The following is a 22,895-nucleotide window of genomic DNA, read 5'->3' as shown; positions in this document are numbered from 1 at the left end:
AGCAAAGATGTCAGCTTGAAGACTAAGGTGTGCCTGACCCAAGCCATAGTATTTTCAATAACCTCATATGCATGTGAAAGCTGGACAGTAAATAAAGAAGACCGTAGAAGAATTGATGCTTTTGAGTTATAGTGTTGGAGGAGAATATTGAAAGTACCGTGGGATGCCAAAAGAACCAACAGATCTGTGTTAGAAGAAGTGCAGCCAGAGTGCTTCTTGGAGGCCACGATGGCCTCATACTTTGGACATATTGTCACAAGGCACCAGTCACTGAAGAAGGATCTCATGTTTGGTAAGGTAGAGGGTTAGAGAAAAAGAGGAAGATCCCCAATGAGATGGATTGGGCAAGTAGCAGCATTGATGGACTCAAGGATGGCAACAATAGTGAGGTTTACCCAGGATCGAGCAGTGTTTTGTTCTGCTATGCATAAGGTCGCTATGGGTCGGTACCGACTCGATCGCACCTAACAACAACAACAATAATGCATTGACATATTTTAAATCCCCAACCCCTCCTTGTCAGGGCTCTTGTGTGGGAAGTTGGGGTAATGGAAGCAGCTTCTGAGGCCCCCCAGGTGGGTGCAGTCTGTGGCTATACTCCCCTGGGATGGTTATGGGAGTCTGCATTACACGCCACCATACAGGTCCTGGGGTCTAGACCCTATGGAAGCAGTCATTCCTTCGCCACAACAGGGCTGGCCTAGAACTAGTATCTGTAGTGGTTATAAGCCAACAATAATAACAGCAATGCTCAAAACATTCAAAGGCAAACACTGACAAATGTTAACATTTGTGAAATTCAACTGGAAGCTTCGTATGTCTGGAATATCTTGAAGAGAATTGTTACTTGTGTAATTAAGTGGAATGTTAAGATGATGACTTACTAGGTTCTTGGTATCAAGCATTATTGATACTAGAGAAGAAATATGGTAAGGTAATTTGTAACATTTAGCTCTTTGGTAGTGCCTACTACATTTCAAAAGATTCCATATATTTAAAACTTGATTATATAATGGACATTTGTCTTTTTATGTTTTCCCAACATTTTAAAATAAAACATTTTGTGTTTCTAAAAAAATTTGTTTAAAATTACCCACTTAAGTCTTCTTAAAACCAAACAATAAAGTTTAACAACTAAAACATGTCTGCTCTTAACATTATGTTGTTTTAAAATCTATCCATATGGGATCAGTATTTCTGGTGTGGTGTTATAAGATCAGCATTGGACATCAAACCACAAGGTTGGCCATTCAAACCCACCAGCTGCTCCTCAGAAACCCTGTTACACAGTGTCGCTGAGTTGGTACCAACTCGACAGTACTTTACAACAACATGGAATCAAACTGACAACAGCCACTCGACAGGTTAGATAGGAACCATGGGAGTAGTGAGTTTATGTCAACAGGGATGAATAACTAGAAAAAAATGCAAACGTGATGGAGACAGAAGGGTAAGGGAGAGGGATGGGAATGAGAGTGCAGATATAAGATCACCGAGATTTAGTGATTGAATGCTAGGGTGTGAGTTATTGAGAGGGTAGGGATGCAAAAGATGGCCAAGGTTTGGGTTTGTATAATGGGTGGATAATTCATGACAACAAAGAGTAGGGGAGAAATAGCTTTGGGGGAAGATCAAATTCAATTTTAGACAAACTGACTTTGAAGTGCTTATAAACTAACTGGATAAAGGTTAAAGTTAGAGAGACCTGGAAGTTACCAGAATATAGATAAGTAGCTAAAGCCATAGAAATGAACACCTGGAGAGAGCAAGAGGAAAACACCAAGGATAGAACCCCGGAGGACATCAGCATTTAAGGGAGGAGATGGAAATGGGGCTTGGAGTTAGCAGTAGGGGACACTCAGGCCAGGGAACACAAGCCTACATACAAAAGATCCAGTATAAGATTTAGGTATAACATTTAAAAACATTTAATATCACTTCCTTTAATATACAAGAAACATACCAAAAAAAAAAAAAAGCCCAAATCAAGCTTTCAGTTCCCGAGTTTGTAGGTTAGGGGGAGTCAAAGAAAACCAGCCTTTTATTAGTAAGCCAGGGAAAGAGAAGGACACTGGACACCACTAGGCCCAGGGCCTAGTTCTCTACCATGGGAAAGTGCTGGTTTTCCTTGTCATGGTCCTGTCCTTGCTCCCATCCTTGTCCTCCAGTTTTCAGAAGTCGTCCAGTTCCCAGGACAGCCCCTTCTTTTCGTTCCCTAACATTTTCACTCAGGGGAGAAGGCCGTTTACCCTGAAAAGGGCAGTGTGTAAGTGGGAAGATCCAGGTAAAAGGCCACCCCCATCCCCCAACTTGGATTTCCTAGTCACCCTCTCTCCCTTTACCTGGCGTGATGTCAGGGTCCCAGGGGAGTTGTCAGCCTGCAGGATGGTGAGGGGGGATCTCCCTAGTACCTTGCCATTTGGCTTCCGTCTATTACGTTTAGAACCTAGGGTGGGTAAGGAGTTAAAGCAAGGACCCCAAGTTAGAGGCTTCCAGTTTACTCCTTCTACACGCATCCTTGGACAAGACTAGCACATACTCCTAGTTTCTCTTCCCTACATCTTAGATTCTGTACCTGAAGATCGGGGAGTTTCAGGATCTATCAAGAGCTTGTCTGAGCCCTGGCTGGCCACAGGGCTTTCTGTGGATTGTCCTGCTTCCTCCTTGGAGAAGACCTCTTTGAAGGGGAGCTCAGTTTGGCTCAGAGGTGGTATCTGGTCCTCAAGGGATAAATGGGTATCCAAAGGCAAGTCCAGTTCACAAGATGAAGGTGTCTCCAAGGGCAGAACAGGCTCTGGGGGAGGATTTGATTTGGGGGCTTCGGTGTCAAATTCTTCACTCAGCTGCTTCACCAGTGGGCTTGGAGGTTCTAAAGGAGAGGAGTGAAGAGGAACAGTGACCCGCTGATACAAATCATTCAGCCCAGGTGGGTGAGGAAGTGGGAAGAGAGAAATCAAGGTGAGAGGGAGCAAATTATTGAGAAAAGATAGAGATGAGTCCAAAGCAGGAGGACAGAGTCCCCTTTGAGAAAGAGTCCTGGGAGGCCCATTCCCTGGGCTAACACCTACCACTGGTGCTGGTCTTCATAGGTGTCCGGGCAATGCCAAGGGTAGGAGAGCGAGGATCTGAGTCCTGGCACTGATTAGGATCCTCCAACTGTTTCTCTGATGATAGGCTTGGCTGTGGAGAGCTCTCCACCTGTTAGGACCACAGGATAGAACAAGTTTGGGCCCTGACTATCTCCTATGCCCAGGTCCCTAGGTCCAGGCCAATATCCCACAAGTCCGCAGACCTTCAGCTTACCCCACACAGCCTAAGGATGTAGAAAAGTTGTCTCAAAGAAGGAATTGTAGAGAGCATGAGGTCTCGTTCAGGACTAAGTGAGGCTGAGGCCAAGAAGACCCTTTCTCTACTCCCCCAACCCCGACCCAGAGTACCTGAATGGGAGTACGCAAGATGCCGGCACTAGGTGAACGAGGGTCTGCTACTCGAGCCAGATGCTTGTTGTGCAGCGGCGGCCGCGCGGGAGTGACTGGGACGCTTTTGGCCAAGCCCATCTTTACCAGGAAAAGTAGGATGGGGCAGGGCCCGGCCCGGGGCGAGGAAGGGATGCCTGCGAAAAGCGACTCAGGTCTCAGCCCTTACCGCGATCATGTCCACCTTTTACCCCAATTCCCCGATCTTCCCAGTTTCCAGCTGAGGAGAACCTCCGGCCGCTATTCCATAGACCTCTGCGGGGATAAGGACTAGTGCATCTGGACCTCTCGGGACCTCTAATTTACTCAAAACACTTACCGGGCCCCAATTCCTCCTTTAGGTCCACAGGAGCTCGAGCCTTAACTCCCGAAGCTGTTTCAAACTTCCCGCCACGCCCCCTGCCTTGCTCCTATTGGCTGAACCTACGTCCGCTCCCATAGGCTCGCTCTGTGAACGTAGGCATTGGGCTGGAAGGTCGTCTATCAAGGAGAACCTGGGACCAATGGGCAGAAGCTTAGCTTGCCCAAGATGACGCCTCCTTGATTAACGGGAATTTTGCTCAGTATGGGGCTGAGAGTTCTTCGTGATATTTTGAGTGCTAGTCTTCGTTTTTGAAACCTTTAGTTTTAAAGACAAACTATTTTATTAACAAAAAATTAATAAACCATTACGCTGTTATGTACAAAACCAGTTGGAGATGGAGTTAATGATGGTTTCTCCTGAGGCGAGAGGGATAGTAATCATTATTGGTAGAAGAAGTTATCAATCAGTTGACACTTTCAAACTCCACCTCATAGGGTAGCCCTTTTTCAAATACTAAGAACACAAGTGCCCTAATATTTTCTGATTGGACAAGTCCCCAAGAAAGTTTCTGAGACTGATTGGTTTAAACGTCCGTCAATTTCTGCTTTGCAATAGAAGACACGCGAAGGCACCATAAGCGTCTCAAGAGACCGAGCAACCAAAACTCCTGGGCCCGCCTGGCTGCTATATGTGTGCATATGCCTTAGAGAAGTGAGATTGGTTCTTTCAACCATCAATGGTGTTAGGAGCACTTCTCATTGGCAGGGCAGAGGGCGGAGCACTAGTGGATAGGCTCCGCCCAACTGCCATTCTCGCGCTGCTTCCCTTGAGCGCATGCACCTAAGGAGTAGTGTTCATTGGACGGGAAGAATAGTGGGTGGGGGACTAGGAACGGTGGGAGCTGCTGGGTGGAAGAGCTGCTGCCGGTGTCATGGCGGAGCTGAGTGAGGCGCTAATGTCAGTATTACCGACGATCCGGGTCCCTAAGGCTGGAGACCGGGTCCACAAAGACGAGTGCGCCTTCTCTTTCGACTCGCCGGTAAGCCCATTCCCCATGCCCGCAGCAAGCACGATTTCCTTCCATCGCCCTGGTCATTCTGCCGGGGCCTGCAAGGCTTGAGCTACCGCCTCCCTTCGGTGCATCATGGGACTTGTAGTCTCCTACTCTCTTCTCTGCCGTTGCTTTTTATTAGCCGGGACTGTCAAGCGACTACCGTCCCCGGAAGCTACTGCCATCACCGAACCCGCTCCCTGAATCGTGGAGCACTGTGGGGATTGTAGTCGATCACTCCCTCTTTGCCATTTGAAACTAGGGACGCAACCCGACCTTCTGACTACATCCCCCGAGTGGCCCTCTGTGAAAGCCTGGGAGTTGGCGGTGTCTATCGCGCTTTGCTCTCCGGGTTTTGTAGTTTCATATGGGAGGGATGGGGGCGACCCCCACTGTTCTGGGCCCGTGTAGAAGGGTAGTGGGTACTGCAGTATCTGGGCGGCTGATACTGTTCAAGGGGTTTGGAAGCAGACCGGTTCTCAGAAGGGCCGAGTTAGGAAGACTCTTTTATCCATGGTTAATATGGACAGGGGACGGTAAGGTGGGTCATTGGTAAATGAAAAGAAAGCACTCGTCATTTTTCCACTGAGGTGATCTGTAACCGCAGCCCCTCCCTTTCCCCTGCCCATCATAAAGAAAAGAGGGAATCTCATTTAAAATATTCCCAGAGAGATGGCTTCTTTCTTGATGGATAGTAAGGACTCTTACCCATCCCGGCGCCCACTCTTGACTAGTTAGAGAAAACCGCCACCTACACCGTGCTTCACCTTTTGCCGGCTCCACCCAGTGGCTCTTTTCCTGCAGTTCTGCCTCCCTCAAGCAAAGTCAGGCCTCTAGCCAGGTCGGAGCCTGAACCGAGAGAACAGCAGTCTGGGATCCGCCCCCCTCACTACCCCTCCCCTCAAGCCACTGCTGAGCCCTGCCCAGGGTGTTCAGCCAGACCAGCTCATGGCCAGAAAACTGCAAGTCAGAGTGGAAAGGCTTCATTAATGCATCTCCAGTGCCGAGTATAGCAACACGGGCTAAGGCCCAGTTCAGGATTACCACTGTGATTTGTGGTTTGCTTGATTTCCTAGGCTTTGATCTGAGCCGCAGACAATGTGCTGCTTCTCTGAAGTCTGGCAAAGGTAAAAGAACTTTTCAGAGCAAAGCTCCAGGGTCCCCAGTCCTTAGTGAAATCAGCAACTTTTAGTTCCAACAGAAGAGTTGAATCACTGCAGAGCTCCCATATTGCTCCCAGTTGATCAAATGCATGGATTGGTGCAGCACCATCTTCCTCAGGAGGGAAAGGTTTTTCTTAATTCTCAACATATGGTACAAGTCAGTGGGTCCCTCCTTATCACTATTTTTAGTCCTTTGTAATCTCTGCTGTCTCTCTTCCTTAGTAACTGCTTTGAATAATCCAAAGACAGTTTTTGTCATCATCTGACACTTCTCTGACTCCAAGTCAAAGGTCTCTGGTGTGACCTAGTTGCCTTATTAACTAGCTTCTGGAATATTTGATGATCTTCAAATTGGGTTCATAGTGGAAAGAGCTTAGGTGACTTTCTGGTGGTGGTAAATAGTCTATTTGGGAGTGGGACAGAGCAATTTATGGGACCAAGAACCAACCGCCTTAGAGCATGTCCTATTTTGAATATCACAGCAGAAAAAAATTTCAAGGCCACTGAGGCTTTTATTCGAGGAAGAAGATGCCTATTGTTGCTCAGAGCCATGGATCTGAGGGAAGACTTACTGTCTTCAATTTCCTCCTCCAACTTCTCTATCACCCTGTCTTGTGAGCTTTTTCAGCCTTGGGGGAGGCCCATCCTCCCTCCTCAGCTGTGATTTCTTTCCATGTGTTCTTCCTGGGTTGTACATGTTCCAGCTGTCACAGCAAGTGTTGCTAGATTGTTCTAGGAAGGAGATAGATTTGATGTTACAGGTATATAGATGGCTCTTGAATGGGGATCATCCTTATTGATCAGAGTGGATGGGTGGGAGCAGGATGGTGACTGAAGAGTGCTGGACTTGATGTACCAGCCAGACGGTGAGCCCCAAACAAGGCATTGTTCCTTTGGAGCCAGGCTTCAGCAGGAGAGGAAGGAGAAGACTCAGAGCATGTAGTAGAATGTGGTAGAGAAAAGGTCTGGACTTGCTGGAATGCTCTGGAGTTAGGTTTCCTATTTATAAGTGTAGTCTGCTCCACCTAATTATGGAGAGCAGGTAGCATTTGTCTCAGGTGCCCCTGGTTTGGGTTCAGTGCCTGACATGCAGATCTCTTCTCTTCTAAGAAAAAAACTGTTTTCTCTGTGTGTAATCTCTAGCACTGGACGCGCAACATATTTGATCTTCATTTACTGGCTGGGTGAGAAGTGAGCTTTCTACGATTGGAGAGCTCCAATGGCCAAAGAAGGAGAAAAGGGAAAATGGGTGACTGACAGGTGTTACTTGTCTCTTTGGTGTCCTCATTGACGCTTATCAAAGTCAGAGGAGGGAATAGGAGAGACTCTTACTCAGGTATCGGGTCTCAAAGGGTGAAATAACTTCCTGATGGCCACACAGTGTTTGAGAACAGAACCTTCTTTTTGAAAGTCAGGAGTTTCTGACCCCATCCATGTCGTTGGTTTCACTATCCCGCTAGACTTTATCCTCCTGTGACTTCTTCCATTTCCTCCCCTGCCTTTTATCCCACAGGAGTCTGAAGGCGGCCTCTACATCTGCATGAACACATTCCTGGGCTTTGGGAAACAGTATGTGGAGAGGCACTACAACAAGACTGGCCAGCGAGTCTACCTGCATCTTCGACGGACACGGCGCCCGGTAGGGCAGGGGACAGGGCAGGACTACAGCAGACAAACCACAGTAGACTCATTCTGAATCTCTGTGCCATTCTAACCTGTTGGTCTCAGTTTCCCCCTTTTTACCTACTTTTGTTTGTATCATTAAACCTTACCTCAGATGGAAAACTTTGGGAATTAATAAGGGTGCTGGTTGAACAATCTGATGACCATAATTAATATCTCTGAACTGTACATAGGAAGAATCTTGAAATGGCAAATGTTTCACATATATATATGTACGTATATTACATATGTGTATATACACACACACACACATATAGGGGCCCTGAACTGCTTAATGACAAGGCCAGTGGTTCAAACCTACCAGCTGCTCCTTGCAAACCTTATACAAGGTCACTATGAATTGCAACAACATATATAAAAACTATATTGTGATCTGAATGAAAGCTTTCAGTTCATATATACACTTGACAATTCATACACATTTTGTTTCATGACACTGAGTGCAAGCCCCACAATGTAACAGCACTCTTCCCACTTCATCCCTGGGTTTGTCATTTCCATTTGTCCTTACCTACCCAGTCCTGCCTTCTGAGCTTTATCTCTTGACAAATCCTGCCTTTTTGATCTTGGGCAGTTGATTGTTCTGAGGAGTGCGGACTTCCCTGAGTTATCATTCACTTTATAGGCCTGTCTGTTCTTTGGCTGAAAGTTGAGTTGAGCTATGGGGGTGAGTTAATTTCCAGACTTGAAGGGTGACTAAGGGCCATAGTCTGTGGAGTTCCACCAGTCTCTTATCAGACTAGTAAGCCTGTTGTTAGATAAAAATTACATAACACAAACTCAGCATAGATAGGTTTTGGCTACACCCTCTTCCCAGATTAACCCATCCCATCTGTGCTCCCGAGTTTCCTCCTCTGGACTCGAGTGCCCATTGCTGATCCTACTTCCTGCCTCCTTGCAGAAAGAGGAGGACACCACTACAGGCACTGGAGACCCCCCACGCAAGAAGCCCACCCGACTGGCTATTGGTGAGCACCCCCAATGTTTTCCTCACTCCCCAAGCTGTTCTTTCCTATTGTCAGAGGTAACAGGGAATAGGCCTGCTCTGTGGTCCTAGAGCTCTAGAGGGGACAAAGGAAGGGGCTTTTGCAGAGAAGGGACATTTACCTGTGGTGGTTGCTCTGTTCTTCCTTTTCTTCCTTATGCCACCAGGTGTGGAAGGCGGTTTTGACCTCACTGAGGATAAGTTTGAATATGATGAAGATGTAAAGATTATCATTTTGCCTGATTACCTGGAGATTGCCCGGGATGGGTTGGGAGGCCTGCCTGACATGGTCAGAGAACGGGTATGAATACCTTCATGCTCCACCAAAGATTCTGGGGCACATGGGGGCTGGAGTCGTGATGTAGTGGTCAGACACTGACAGCCAAAGTGTATGCGGGAGAGAGGTATATGGAGCTGGGTACTGTTTCTGACCCTCTGCTTCTTCCAGGTGACCAGTGCGGTGGAGGCCCTGCTGTCGGCTGACTCTGCCTCCCGCAAGCAGGAGGTGCAGGCCTGGGATGGGGAGGTGCGGCAGGTGTCAAAGCATGCCTTCAACCTTAAGCAGTTGGACAACCCTGCTCGAATCCCTCCCTGGTGAGACCTGGCCTTTCCTCCCTGGGTTACAACTCTAAGAGCAAGGGCAAACAGGATGCCCTCCTGAGGGATCTGGTGGGAGAGGGCAGGGAGGGACAGGAAGGGAGACTTAGGGGGAGGGGAACAAAGCAGGGCACATCCTGAGGCCAGAGAATGGGAGAGATCTTGGGACTGCTGGGGCCCTGCAGAACCCCCTCCTTGCTATACCCATATGCCCCCAACCTACATTTCCATTAAGTCTCTTTTCCTGTGGTCAGTGGCTGGAAGTGTTCCAAGTGTGACATGAGAGAGAACCTGTGGCTCAACCTAACAGATGGCTCCATCCTTTGTGGCCGACGCTACTTTGATGGCAGTGGGGGCAACAACCATGCCGTGGAACACTATAGGGAGACCGCCTATCCACTGGCTGTCAAGCTGGGCACCATCACACCTGATGGAGCTGGTATGACCCTCTTCTTTCTTCCCCCACTACCCTCATGTTGAAAGTACATTTTCATTTTTATTAACTTTGTATAACATGTATGAATGCATTCTCTTGATAGACTATTACAGGTGAGACTAAATCTTCAATTAAACACCCCCACCCCCACAATCCTAGCCTCTTTCCTAGAGGTAACTACCATTATCTGTTTAGTGAGTGTCCTTCCAAATCCTTCTTTCCCCGAGTCCTTTTCTGGCATGGGTAGAAGCAGTGATCTAACCTTCACTGTTTCACCCCCATCTTCTCTGATAACTAGCCCTAGAAGGGTCTGTGGCCTCACTGGTGTTCAGGAGAGTTACCCTTACAGGCTAGCCCTTCTGTCCCACTGAGGCTCCCTCAGGGCAAGGAGTGGAGTTGATGACCAGAACAGTTGTGAACTACCTACCACCTCTGACACTGCTCCTGCCCCCTGCCCCAGATGTGTACTCATACGATGAAGACGACATGGTCCTGGATCCCAACCTAGCTGAGCATCTGTCCCACTTCGGCATTGACATGCTGAAGATGCAGAAGGTGAGAACCCTTTAACTTCCCTCTCTGACCCGGCCCCTGTGAAGCTTGTTTCCTTGCCTAAGGTGGAGAGTAGGGTTTGGGAAAGAGCTACTTCAATTAACCCAGGAGCCAAGATCTAAGGGGACCTTAAAAAGTGTGGAAAAACCCATTATCTTTTTTTTTCCTTTTTTTAAGTTTTTATTGTGAATTGAGTGGTAGTTTAAATGGGAGAATATCAGTTTTACCCTCATCATTTCAGTGATTACAATCTCCTCTATGCATCATCATTCAACAGTATTTGCTGCCATTCCCTCTGTTATTTTGTGGGGTGGGGTGGGAGGGGTGTACACAAAAACACTCAGGAATATATAATAATTTAAACCACCAAAGGGTACATTCTGTAACCTGCCTCCTGGCCGCCAGCACACAGCCTTTCTCTTTCCAGGAGTATAGAGTCCTCAGCTGCTCCCCTCTCCCCATAGCCTCATATCTGCCTCCATTTCTGGTGTCACTGCCTCTCTGGATAGGGTCCCACTTCCACTCATACTCTTTTCTCTTGATGGTTCTAGGGCCCTAAAATCCATTATCTTTTAATTCTATTTTTTTGTGAACTTTTTGACGCCTTTTCATACTTGGGTTTTCATTGAAAACTCCCCTAGAATCATTTATTCATTCAGTGGATATTTACTGAAATCTGCTTACACAGACAAATTCTGGAGAGAAAGGCTGGTGTTAATTACATTCTCAACCCAAACAACTGAATAATCTCAAACTGATGGGTGCTATGAAAGAGAGGTAGAGGAGGGTGATACAATAGGTTATGAAGCAGGAAAGAAGACCTCATCTAGTCTAGGGGGTTAAGGATATTCCCCTGAGAATGTGATGTTTAAGGAGGAATCTGAAGGCTGAGCAGGAGTCAATTCAGGATAGGAAGAACGTTTCCAGTAGAGGGGGTAGGGCCCATCGCACTCTTTTCATTCCTTCTTTTTTCTTAAATGTTTTATTGAGAATTATGTGATAGTTTACATGGAAGAACATTACCTTTACATTCAGCCTGTTGTATATTGTTTCATTGCCACGGTTACAATCATTCCTTCTTTGAACGGGAGGCTCACAGCCCTCTGAGAGGACTACCTGCGGCCGGGACTGGATGATACTTAAAGTGCCTCCCAAGCTTGAGTCCGTATTTAACAAATTCTAAGCTCCAGCTCTGTATTTATTAAGTAAAGTTCATAAAACATGCAGGGTGTAGTGTCTTACAGTCTAAAGCACCCCTTCCCATGCAGACAGACAAGACGATGACTGAGTTGGAGATCGATATGAACCAGCGGATTGGCGAGTGGGAGCTGATCCAGGAGTCGGGTGGGCCACTTAAGCCCCTGTTCGGGCCTGGCTACACAGGCATCCGGAACCTGGGTAACAGCTGCTACCTCAACTCTGTGGTCCAGGTGCTCTTCAGCATCCCCGACTTCCAGAGGAAGTAAGTGGCGCCCTCTCCCCACTATAGCGCCTTCGCTCTGCCCCCTAGCTCCTCAGCTTTTCTTCTGGTCTTCTCAGGGCATAAGCTTCCTTCACCTGTCTTCCTTGCGTTTGCATTTTATCCCAGTCTCAGAATAGTTTCTATTACACTGTGGCTGGTGTGCTCCTGAAGGGCTCAATTCTATCACCACCACCCAGACGCTCACAGTCCCATTGAGAAAGCAGAACACCAAATCCCAGGACTCTCTGTGCCGTCTGGCTGAGGCAAGGGTTAGTAAGCAGGTGGTCTTATTTTAGGCCAGTGACATCAGATGTACAGCTAACAGGGACAGGCAGCACTTGGAGAGAGAGAGGGTTTTGGAGAAGAAAGGCAGTAGGAATTGTATTTATCCTAATCTCAGTAGACCTTCTCCCTTCCACTGGCTCTAGCTTGGGGAGAAGACAGGGAAAAAATACCTCAGAATATACCGCAACTGGCATAGTTAGAAGGGGAAAAAGAGCAGGTTGCTAGAGAGATGTGGGCTCCAGGTTTAACTACCAGCAACTCTCCACTCTGGGATAAACCTCTTCTCTGATGAGTTGGTAGATTGTTGCTCCCTTCTCTTTTCCTCTGAGCCCAGGCCAAAGCCACTGCAGTGATCTTTCCTTGGTTCTTAGGTATGTGGATAAGCTGGAGAGAATCTTCCAGAATGCCCCATCGGACCCTACCCAGGACTTCAGCACCCAGGTGTAGGTAGCCAGGCCCTCTATACAAGAGTGCCACTCACAGCCCGGGTGTGCTCTTCCTCCTCCATGACCACCTGGGGTAGGAAGCAGTTTGGATGATTGATTTCCTTCTGGGCATGTTTGCCTTGAGCTGGGTTCCTGTGGAACAAAAGGTTTTTCACACTTGGAGAGTTGTCTAAGGTGGGCAGGGTGGAGGAGTTGTGGGGCAGGGAAGGATACAGATAGGTGCCAGAGGGTCATTAGTAGACTGATGTTAAATAGTTCTCTTGGATGTTATCATAGAGCCAAGCTGGGCCATGGCCTTCTCTCCGGAGAGTACTCCAAGCCAGCGCTGGAGTCCAGCGATGGGGAGCAGATGCCAGAACAGAAAGTGAGTCTGGGACTCTACTCCTTTCAGGCTCTGGAATTATGGGGAAACAGGTCTGGGAGTGTAAGAGATAGGGAGTTGTCAATGCTCAGCTGAATCCCTGCACTGGCTCTGCCTAGGAAGTTCAGGATGGCATTGCTCCTCGGATGTTCAAAGCCCTCATTGGCAAGGGCCACCCTGAGTTCTCCACCAACCGGCAGCAGGACGCCCAGGAGTTCTTCCTTCACCTTATCAACATGGTGGAGGTAAAGGACAAAGGGAAGATTGCTTCATACTCCTTCCATGCACCTACACGTCACTGCCTTCTCCCTCCTGCCCATTCTCTCCTGGAAGCCCCAGTCCAGTCCCCCCCTGTCCCCTGGTCAGTAGACTGAGGATTGCATTTGCACCTGAGAATAGTGAGGACAAGCAGCAATCTTCATACTCGATGAGCTTGCAGCCTAATTAAGACATGACCAAAGAGAATGCTTATTTCTCATAAAGAAAAATACAAGCACATGTCTTGGCACAGTCACACAGTGCTCTGATGGGAGCAGAATTGGGCAGAGGGTGTTCAATTAAAGTAATTAACTGAAATTCTACTCAACTCTTGTATCCCCACACCCCTTAATGGCAGTCTCCATGTCACTCCACTCTCTCACTGACCCCCAGTGAACCTCTTCGGTCCCTATTCGATACCTGCCTCTTTCCCATAGAGAAATTGCCGGAGTTCTGAAAACCCTAATGAAGTATTCCGCTTCTTGGTGGAGGAGAAGATCAAGTGCCTGGCTACAGAGAAGGTTAAGTACACCCAGCGAGTTGACTACATCATGCAGTTGCCTGTGCCCATGGATGCAGCCCTGAACAAAGGTAGGCTGCTCTCTCAATGAGGCCTGGAGGCGGTGGGAGGCGTAGTCTAGGAGAAGTGCTTATGCACCTTGGAGGAACAGAGCCTGGCCTTGAGGACCAGCCCGTGGTATGCTCTGCTTCTTGGGCCATTGGGTGGGTAGAATTCACGTTGCTTGTTATGCAAAGCCGTGTTGAGAAAGAGGCAAGATCCTAAGGAAATAGGTATCTAGTGGGCTTTGGGAGTGTTGTAGAGCTGAGATCCTGAGTGGCATGGACACGGAGCTAGCAGGGTGAAGCTAAGGAAGGGAAGCAACAGTGTCCCCTGAAGAATCCACCTGTCAATTCTGTCACCAGAGGAACTTCTGGAGTATGAGGAAAAGAAACGGCAAGCTGAGGAGGAAAAGCTGCCACTGCCAGAACTGGTCCGGGCCCAGGTGCCCTTCAGTTCCTGCCTGGAGGCCTACGGAGCGCCGGAGCAGGTGGATGACTTCTGGAGCACGGCCTTGCAGGCCAAATCGGTCGCTGTTAAGTAAGTCCTGTTGGTCTGGGCCTGTGCAGGGTAATCCTGAAAACTGCTGTCTCCTTTTCCCATTCCTGATGCTCTGTGGCTAGGATCTCAGGGTTCAATCAATTGGAGCTGAGTATCTGACCTTAGGGAACCAGGAAGCTCCATCTGCTGCCTGGTTCTGTCCCTGCACTCCTCTACTCCATGCAGCTTCTCCTCACTCCCTCCCTAATCATGGCACTTAGTGTGGACAGAATGTGGACTTCTAGCAAATGACGTTACTTTAGGCCTAGCCTTGTCATTGGCACAGGCTTGAAATGTGAAGGGAATTCGGCCACCTGCCCCTTGACTACTGCCAACCAGATAGGCACCCTTTAGGAGTCTGCTGCTCTTGTCTGCAGAGACACCACCGTGGTCTGCCCAGGGGAAGAGTGTGGAGGATCTTCTGGGCTGTCATGTCTTCTACTCCAGACACGCTAAGCCCCAGGGTGGGGCTGTCAGGAGAGAAGAGCCTTGGGATTCTCTGGGTACCAGAACATTCTGTCTTCCATAGGACAACACGATTTGCCTCATTCCCTGACTACCTGGTCATCCAGATCAAGAAGTTCACCTTCGGCTTAGACTGGGTGCCCAAGAAACTGGGTATGGTGACTGGGACGAGGGAGGTTAAGCAGATAGTGCTCGAACCAGAGGGGCCTTAACACATGTAAATCTGTGCTGCTTAGATTTTACTTGAAAGTAGGGGAAAAATGATCTTAGTTGTTTCCAAACATGTTTGAAAAACATGGACTAAAAATATTAAAAAACTTCTTTGATTTGCAATTAGATTTGCAGCCAATGATTTCTAGTTTTTTAAAACATTTTCCTTTTGACAACCTTGAGAAGTTAATTCCCATTACTCTTACAGACCCCTGATGAATAAGAACTATTTGAAAACTTTCTAGACAAAGGAAGTTGAGACCCACAGAAGTGAAGAATCAATCAGTTGCACAAATTGGGGGGCCCTTCCTTGTCTGTAGCTCATTGTTCTAGATCTAGAGTCCAGGGATCTTGACTCCTGGGCCCACTATTCTTTGCATTACAGTGGGACCGCTCTGAGATTGGCCCTGGTCCTGGTAGTAGCTCCTTGTTACAAAGAAGTTCCAACTATGAAATCTTTCAGAGTGACTCCAAGAGGGCCTCAGAGAGCTGCTGAGGTGACCCTTTTCCTCCATTCCCACTGCAGACGTGTCCATTGAGATGCCAGAGGAGTTAGACATCTCCCAGTTGAGGGGTACAGGGCTGCAGCCTGGAGAGGAGGAGCTGCCTGACATTGCCCCTCCCCTGGTCACTCCGGATGAGCCCAAAGGTAGCCTTGGTTTCTATGGCAACGAAGACGAAGACTCCTTCTGCTCCCCTCACTTCTCCTCTCCAACATGTTAGTGACTCTTCCTGTCTGTCTCTCTCCTTGCTGATGGTGGGGCTTCTCTACTTTACCTCCCCGTGACTGTGTTCTTTGTGTTTCTCCTGTCTTCCCTTTCAAACTTCCTCTGTCCTTTTGATGGACCTGGGGACTGACTAGAACACTCTCAGCCACATTCTCCATGTGGATAACAATAGCCCTGGCTAATTGCCTCTGAACTCTGTTTGCCTCCATGTTTGGGTGTTGTGGGGAGTATCCCGCTCCAGAAACTGGGCTATTCCTTGAAAACGGGACAGGAAAGGGGGTAAATAGGGGATCTTTAGCCTCCATGTAGTGCCTTTACAATATTGGACCCATGTTATGTTGGTCACTTTAATTCTGGGATAAGGCTGAGGGAAATGCATGGCCTGGGTAGTTGGGAAAGGGCTGGTGGGTATACTGTTGGAGGGAGAAGGGGCAAGTGTTGTCCCAATGCCCCAGTGGTCACTGTGCCCACAATTTCTCCCTCCCACAGCACCAATGCTGGATGAATCGGTCATTATCCAGCTGGTGGAGATGGGTTTCCCTATGGATGCCTGCCGCAAGGCTGTCTACTACACAGGCAACAGTGGGGCCGAGGCTGCCATGAACTGGGTCATGTCGCACATGGATGATCCAGGTAGGCGGCTTCTAGCAGCAGGGAGGGGCGGGGCCCCCATCCCCCTGGAAACACACTTCAACCCTCCACATCCTGACAGATTTTGCAAACCCCCTCATCCTGCCTGGCTCCAGTGGACCTGGCTCCACCAGTGCAGCAGCTGACCCCCCGCCAGAGGACTGTGTGACCACCATTGTCTCCATGGGCTTCTCCCAGGACCAGGCCCTGAAAGCTCTACGGGCCACGGTATGAGATGCCACAGCAAAGGGTTTGGGGTCTGTGTGGGAAAAAAGGGGTCAGAGTAAGATTTTGTCCTTCAAGAGTAAGACCAAGGACAATGGGAATGGCATGGCCAAGGCTAGGACTCCACCTCTCTGAAGGAGCTGAACTTTCACTGATGGTTTTCTTGCCCCAGAGCTTGTTCAGAAAAGTAACAGTTCTTTCCTCTCCAAGAACAATAGTTTAGAACGGGCTGTGGACTGGATCTTCAGTCACATTGATGACCTGGATGCTGAAGCTGCCATGGACATCTCCGAGGGCCGCTCAGCTGCCGATTCCATCTCTGAGTCTGTGCCAGTTGGACCTAAAGTCCGGGATGGTCCTGGAAGTGAGTGTTCCCGGGAAACAGGACAGAACTGGAGACTTTAGCCAGTCTGCTACTCCAGATCCCTCATTGGAAGGCCGCTGTGCTATATTTTCCTCCAGTGTCAGGGAGGGTCAGAAACGACCTTCCACTAACAACGTCTTGAGAGTGGGAGTCTTGGAGGCTGAAAGCCTTTTGGCCCAATACATGCCCCACATTCCCTGAAACCCATGTCCTCACTGTGAGCAGCTTGATGTGTCTCTGGAATGGCACTCGAGAATTTCTCGCCCATTTTCTTTGCCCTCTTTCTCGCCCTTTCCCTAGAGTATCAGCTCTTTGCCTTCATTAGTCACATGGGCACCTCTACCATGTGTGGTCACTACGTCTGTCACATCAAGAAGGAGGGCAGGTGAGGGACTGGCAGTGTGCACTTTGAATGGGGAAGTGGTGGTGGGAATGAGCATTCTGGAAGAAGTCCTTAGAATATTTGTGATGAAGGGCCCAAACACACCAGAGATTAGAAAAATGCCTTATAGCAGGGATTGGCAAAATCTAGCCCAAGGGCTAATAAAGTTTTACTGGAGTGTAGCCACAGTATTGTTAAGTGCCATCAAGTCAGTTCTGATTCATAGCGACCCTGTATAGGGTTTCCAAGGAGCAGCTGGTGACCTTGTGGTTAGCAGTCTAGCACTGATCCTATAGCACCGTACCAGGAAACCCCATTAGTCATTGTATACTGTCTGTGGCTCTTTTCATGCTGCAACAGGACAGCTGAGTAGCTGTAAGAGACTGGGTGACCTGCAAAGCCTCAAACATTTACTACTAGACTTTACAGGACAAGTTTGCTAACCCCCAGCCTTACAGTAACGGTTGGGGGGTGTTAAAGATACTGGAGGATCTCAAGATAACAAATAGGAGAAAAGATCCTTGTGGGATTGGGAAGCTTCCTTCAGACAGAGAGCAGGTGGGCTGTAGGTTTGGGGACCCAGAAAAACAATGTTGGGAACCTTTACCCCCAGAATCACCAGGAACAACTGTAGGAGTTCTTGGGACTTAGAAATTAAATTGATAAACTTTAGAATGTTGATCATTTTCTGTCTCTTCCCCAGATGGGTGATCTACAATGACCAGAAAGTGTGTGCCTCTGAGAAACCACCCAAGGACCTGGGCTACATTTACTTCTATCAGAGAGTGGCCAGCTAAGAGCCCCTCCTCACCCCTTACACTGGGGCCAGGGGACAAACCACCCGGCATGTGGGATAGGGGCTGAAGAATGGACCTCAGCCCCCCTGCTCTATACCCTTTTTCTTTTTGTCCCCAGCAGGGAAGAAGCTGGAGGCCATAGGAGAATGGCCAAGCAAAGGGCAGGGGTCACTCTATAGACTTTGGGGATCGAGTGGGAAGGGGAAGGGAGGGGGCCAGCCTGTCTATAAAGAGACTTTGTTGCTTCCCCTGCCCCTTAAATCCACAGTGCTCTGCTTCTCTGTGTTCTCTTGCCCAGCCCCCTGGTATGGAGTCAGGGGAGGGTGTCTCATTTGTGTGTGTGCCTGGGTGTAGCTTTGTGCATCCTCTTCTAGGGGAGGAAGCGCCTGTGCTTCCCCTCACCCTTTGTGTTTGCTCCATGTGTGGTTGGGCAAGGAGGAGTATGAGGGAAATGGGGACGCCCCCACCCTCCTGCCTCATTCTTTTCCCTACCCTGTCTTTTCCCCATTCTTTCTGAAAATGCCAAAATACATGATGTGAATAAAAGTACAATGGCTAACTTGTGTCCTGTCCTGTTTTGCTACCTTGGCAGGGATGTCTCTTTCCTAGAACTAGTAGGAGGGCCCTTTCAGAACACTCCTAGCCCCTCTGCCACTCTCCTGCCCCATCCATATTGCTATCCCTTTAATTTTCACCAGTCCTAGAACTTTTGGAAAATTGCATATGAAAAGGACAGATCAGAGGTTGTCACTGAAACAGTAGAAGAGCAGCAAGTGACTGCTAGTTGGGGCTGTCACATCAGGGAAGTGGAGTAACCTAAACAAAGCCACAGAGTAGGAGGGCACAAGAGAGCTTCCTTCCAATAGTCTCAGGAAGGGACTAAGTAAGTACCAAATGCCCATCGTGGCTGGGGGGCTCTCAGCCTGAGTCCCAGACCCTTCAGTCTCTTGTGATGTCTTGACCAACTGGAGTAAAGAGGGGGCTGTGGACTTCTGGACGGTGGCGCAGTAACTAGTTAGCCAATGTGGGTTCTTTCCCCCTGTAAACACTCATTTGTCCAACAACTGTTGTTGGTGTTATGTGCCGTGGAGTCGGTTCCGACTCATAGCGACCCTGTACAGGGTTTCCAAAGCTGTAAATCTTTACAGGAGCAGAAAGCCTCATCTTTCTCCCGCGGAACAGCTGGTAGTTTCGAACTGCTGACCTTGCGGTTTGCAGCCCGATTCGTAACCACTACGCTACCAACCAGAGCTCCAACAACTAGGGAGCTAGAAATTTTGCAGGGTAGGCCAAGGGTGCTAAAGCAGGAAGGGATATAGCTTTTCCAATGTAGAAAGGGGTTCTCTCTGCCTGAGTTGGAACAATGCCCTCAGTGCTCCCTCAGCCTTAGTGACCAATTCGGCCTAAGGCCAAGCAGTGGAGTGGTCTAGCCTGCCAACAAAACTCCATTTACAGCCACCTCTCTGGCCCTCTGTGGCGCTGTAGTCTTGAACTCGGGGGTTCCCCTGAGCACAAACGATAATTCTTGCCCTCCCGCATAGCCAGGCAGTGGAGGCTAAAGTAACTACGTTCCCCCAATGTCCCTAGAACGTTGCTACAAGAAAGGAGGGAATGTCAGAACCTTGCAACAGCGGGCGACCGGCGGGACTAGGGGGAAGGACTTCCAGGCAGGGGGCGGGCTCACCATGGCAGAGGAGGAGGCGGAGTTCTGCCTCACCGCGCTCTATATAAGTGGGCAGTGGCAGCGGCTGCGCGGTGGGACTGACCTTCAGTGTCTCGGCACCAACGCAATGGCGCCTTCCAGAAAGTTCTTCGTGGGGGGGAACTGGAAAATGAACGGGCGAAAGAAGGCTTTAGGGGAACTCATCACCACTCTGAACGCGGCCAAGGTGCCGACCGATACCGGTAAGCCCTCACCGAGAAGAGGCTGGGGCTGGGAAGGGGGACGGGCGTGGCTCCGAGTCGGATGACCGCAAGGACCTGGATGCATGACCGGTGGAAAAGGGCCGTTGGGTGCTCGGACATCGATCTAACAGTGCAGTGACCTCGCAGTTGCAGTCGCGAGGGTGTGTCGAGGGGGAAAAGCGGAGCTCCATTTAATGGTGTCCTCTGACTCGGGGCGGGAAAGGACTTGGGTCACCGGGAGGAAGGACATGGACTGGGGCTGCAGCAGCCTGGAGCCGAGGGGTAGGGCTGGAGCCCGAGGGCGACCGGCAGAGGCTAGCGTTGCCCTCGACTGTGGGGGCGGAGTATGAGAGTGCATGAGGGCTCCAGGCTACCTGCCCCTCGGCGCGGAGGGCCCTGGCTCCGTGCGTCGTCGCACGTAGCCAGACTCCTCCCCACGCTTGGCCGGGCTCGCTCAGGCTCCCAAACGCCTAGGCACCGGCTCGGAACCTTTCCCTTCGGCAACCTAGGGCAACTCCTGCATTGCACGGAAGAGCCGAGCAGATGTCAAACAGGCTAAGCCTTTTGGGAATGAGGAGCGACCGTACAGCATTCCCCAACCTGGAAGCGGGAAAGCCCAAGGCCTCTATGAGCTAGTAACAGCCTACCACACACGGGCAAAGAACTCTGCCCTCAGCCCTTTCCCTCCCATCTCACTAAAGCTTAGAACCAGCAGTCCTGATCACAAGCAGTATTCCCTTCTGGTTTATTCCCCCAAAGACCACAATAGAACCCCAGGAGCTGGCCCCTTTTCCTTTGCTAAAAATCCTTGCCTTGATGGAGGAGCTGGAGATGGGCTATTTTAGAAGGGAGGCAGACTTGGCCCCCAGAGAATGCTGAATCTGGGAGGTACTCATGCTCAGAATAGCCCTGGGAAACCTGAGCCACAGCTGTTAAAAGGGCAGAGGGCAGGACTAGGGCCATGGCTTCTCAGGAAGGCTGTAGGCTGTAGGAGTTGGGTGCAGGGCCAGCCTGGGCTGGGGAGTGGACAAAGGTCATCTTGCTTGGGTGAAAAGGGGAGGAAAAGAGAACTAAGGAAGAGAGTAAAGGCTGGGGTAGAGGTGGGGACTCCAGAGCACTGGATGGAGAGTGTGGAGAATGCAGGTGTCTTAGGATCTTATCTTCCTGTGCCTCCTCATTCTCAGAGGTTGTCTGTGCACCTCCTTCTGCCTACATCGACTTCGCCAGGCAGAAGCTAGATCCAAAGATTGCTGTGGCTGCTCAGAACTGCTACAAAGTAACTAATGGGGCCTTCACGGGTGAGATCAGGTAAGATGCAGACAAATAAGGGGTATATGGAGACCATTCCCTCACTCTCCTTGGTTGAGGGAAAAGCCACAGGGTGGGCTCCCTCTTGATCCATAGTTTCCTCTCTTCCTTTAGCCCTGGCATGATCAAAGACTGTGGAGCCACCTGGGTAGTCCTGGGGCACTCGGAAAGAAGGCATGTCTTTGGAGAGTCAGATGAGGTTGGTAACCAGGAGGGGAGGGGAGAGATGCCTTATTCCAAGAGGGATGTCTCACCAAGTCTGTTCCCCAACAGCTGATTGGGCAGAAAGTGGCCCACGCCCTGGCAGAGGGACTCGGAGTAATCGCCTGCATTGGGGAGAAGCTAGATGAGAGGGAAGCTGGCATCACTGAAAAGGTCGTTTTCGAGCAAACCAAGGTCATCGCAGGTATATCTGGAAAAAGGACTTTTGTTCTTAGCCAGGGCTACAGAGGGTGAGGTCAGATGCTCTGTAGCCTGACTTGGATCCTGATCCCCATGATGATACCACAAAGGGAGAGTGGGAGTCCTTGCATCCTTCCTCACTTGTTCCCTGATACCTGGGGTTCCTTCAGTAGCCACCAGAGGGCAGCAGTGGGCCACCACCATTCTAAATGCCCTGCAGCAGGTGGCTAGATAGCTCCTTACTGTTCATGCTGCCCTCCATGTGTGATCTCTGCCCTGCAGATAATGTGACTGACTGGAGCAAGGTCGTCTTGGCTTATGAGCCTGTGTGGGCCATTGGTACTGGCAAGACGGCAACACCCCAACAGGTGAGCTAGCCCAGGAGGCCTGCCCTCATCTATTCCTGCCTTGGTAGAACTCGATTGTCCCAGAGACCATCCGGTCCAACCTCTCGTGTTACAGACAAGGAGTCCCCAAGTCTAAAGAGAGAATGACTTGTCCAAGGCCATCCACTCTGGAGCCTGGCTGGGATTGAAGTCTCGATGCTCTGAGATTGCACTGCCTCTCCATGGGTAGCCAGTGTTTTTCCCCTTTGAGTGGAAGGTAGTAGAAAGGGCTTTACTGAGTCTGCTCTTATTCTAGGCTCAGGAAGTACATGAAAAGCTCAGGGGGTGGCTCAAGTCCAATGTCTCTGATGCAGTGGCTCAAAGTACTCGTATCATTTATGGAGGTGAGTGGGTCTGGCCTCAGCCTGAGGTGGGGTGGGCTGAGAATTAGACTGAGTCCTCCTTAGGCAGGAGGATGGTGCCCATCTCACCCCTGATTTCTAACCACCTCTCTACCCTACCAGGTTCTGTGACCGGAGCCACCTGCAAGGAACTGGCAAGCCAACCTGATGTGGATGGCTTCCTGGTGGGTGGTGCATCCCTCAAGCCCGAATTTGTGGACATCATCAATGCCAAACAATAAGCCCCATCCATCTCCTGACCCCTTCCTCCTGAGCCAGAGACTAGGCAGCCCAGAAGCCTACAACTGCCCCCACCACCACCACTACCACATGCTTCTGATGGTGTCACCTGCCCCTTCTCCTGGCCTAATCCAAACTGTACCTTCCTTTACTGTTTACACCTTCCCTTGTAATGGTTGGGACCAGGCCAATCACTTCTCCACTTACTGATAATGGTTGGAACTAAACATGTCACCTAGGTGGCTTCTCATTGGCTGAGAGGTGGAAGGGGTGGAGCTTGTCCATTGATTCCCCCTAAGTCCCCAGTGAGGATGGGAGAAAAAGCATCCTTCTCTTCCCCTCTCACACCAGAGA

The 22,895-nt window shown here is 49.7% G+C and overlaps 3 protein-coding genes across 5 annotated transcripts; 2 read left to right on the top strand and 1 right to left on the bottom strand.

The window, feature by feature from the left end:
* Positions 1 to 2,094: 2,094 nt before the first annotated feature.
* CDCA3 (cell division cycle associated 3) lies at positions 2,095 to 3,557 on the bottom strand. Its single transcript, XM_006862635.1, has 5 exons — positions 3,438 to 3,557; positions 3,069 to 3,198; positions 2,576 to 2,869; positions 2,343 to 2,446; positions 2,095 to 2,250 (listed from the first exon to the last, which is right to left on the bottom strand). Exons 1-5 carry the CDS (start codon positions 3,555 to 3,557, stop codon positions 2,095 to 2,097), a joined length of 804 nt encoding a protein of 267 aa, XP_006862697.1.
* A 1,098-nt stretch (positions 3,558 to 4,655) lies between these two features.
* On the top strand, positions 4,656 to 18,518 carry USP5 (ubiquitin specific peptidase 5 (isopeptidase T)). 2 transcript variants are annotated; one of them, XM_006862633.1, is made up of 20 exons: positions 4,656 to 4,819; positions 7,508 to 7,633; positions 8,579 to 8,645; positions 8,830 to 8,963; positions 9,111 to 9,256; positions 9,514 to 9,698; positions 10,156 to 10,250; positions 11,516 to 11,709; positions 12,366 to 12,437; positions 12,717 to 12,804; positions 12,921 to 13,046; positions 13,497 to 13,650; positions 13,984 to 14,158; positions 14,688 to 14,776; positions 15,360 to 15,551; positions 16,051 to 16,194; positions 16,274 to 16,419; positions 16,627 to 16,780; positions 17,081 to 17,165; positions 17,866 to 18,518. In XM_006862633.1, exons 1-20 carry the CDS (start codon positions 4,712 to 4,714, stop codon positions 17,957 to 17,959), a joined length of 2,574 nt encoding a protein of 857 aa, XP_006862695.1. In that variant the 5' UTR covers positions 4,656 to 4,711; the 3' UTR covers positions 17,960 to 18,518. The 2 variants fall into 2 exon arrangements, with proteins under 2 accessions (XP_006862695.1, XP_006862696.1); XM_006862634.1 differs by having other exon boundaries at positions 4,661 to 4,819; positions 15,360 to 15,482.
* Positions 18,519 to 19,615: 1,097 nt separating this feature from the next.
* Positions 19,616 to 22,543, top strand: TPI1 (triosephosphate isomerase 1). 2 transcript variants are annotated; one of them, XM_006862631.1, is made up of 7 exons: positions 19,616 to 19,864; positions 21,049 to 21,172; positions 21,287 to 21,371; positions 21,446 to 21,578; positions 21,857 to 21,942; positions 22,217 to 22,304; positions 22,425 to 22,543. In XM_006862631.1, exons 1-7 carry the CDS (start codon positions 19,645 to 19,647, stop codon positions 22,541 to 22,543), a joined length of 855 nt encoding a protein of 284 aa, XP_006862693.1. In that variant the 5' UTR covers positions 19,616 to 19,644. The 2 variants fall into 2 exon arrangements, with proteins under 2 accessions (XP_006862693.1, XP_006862694.1); XM_006862632.1 differs by having other exon boundaries at positions 19,750 to 19,799; positions 21,092 to 21,172.
* Positions 22,544 to 22,895: the final 352 nt, after the last annotated feature.

Source organism: Chrysochloris asiatica, unplaced genomic scaffold (genome assembly GCF_000296735.1).
Source record: "Chrysochloris asiatica unplaced genomic scaffold, ChrAsi1.0 scaffold00050, whole genome shotgun sequence".
Taxonomy (NCBI): Eukaryota; Metazoa; Chordata; class Mammalia; order Afrosoricida; family Chrysochloridae; genus Chrysochloris; species Chrysochloris asiatica.
This window is presented reverse-complemented; position numbering and strand designations above follow the sequence as displayed.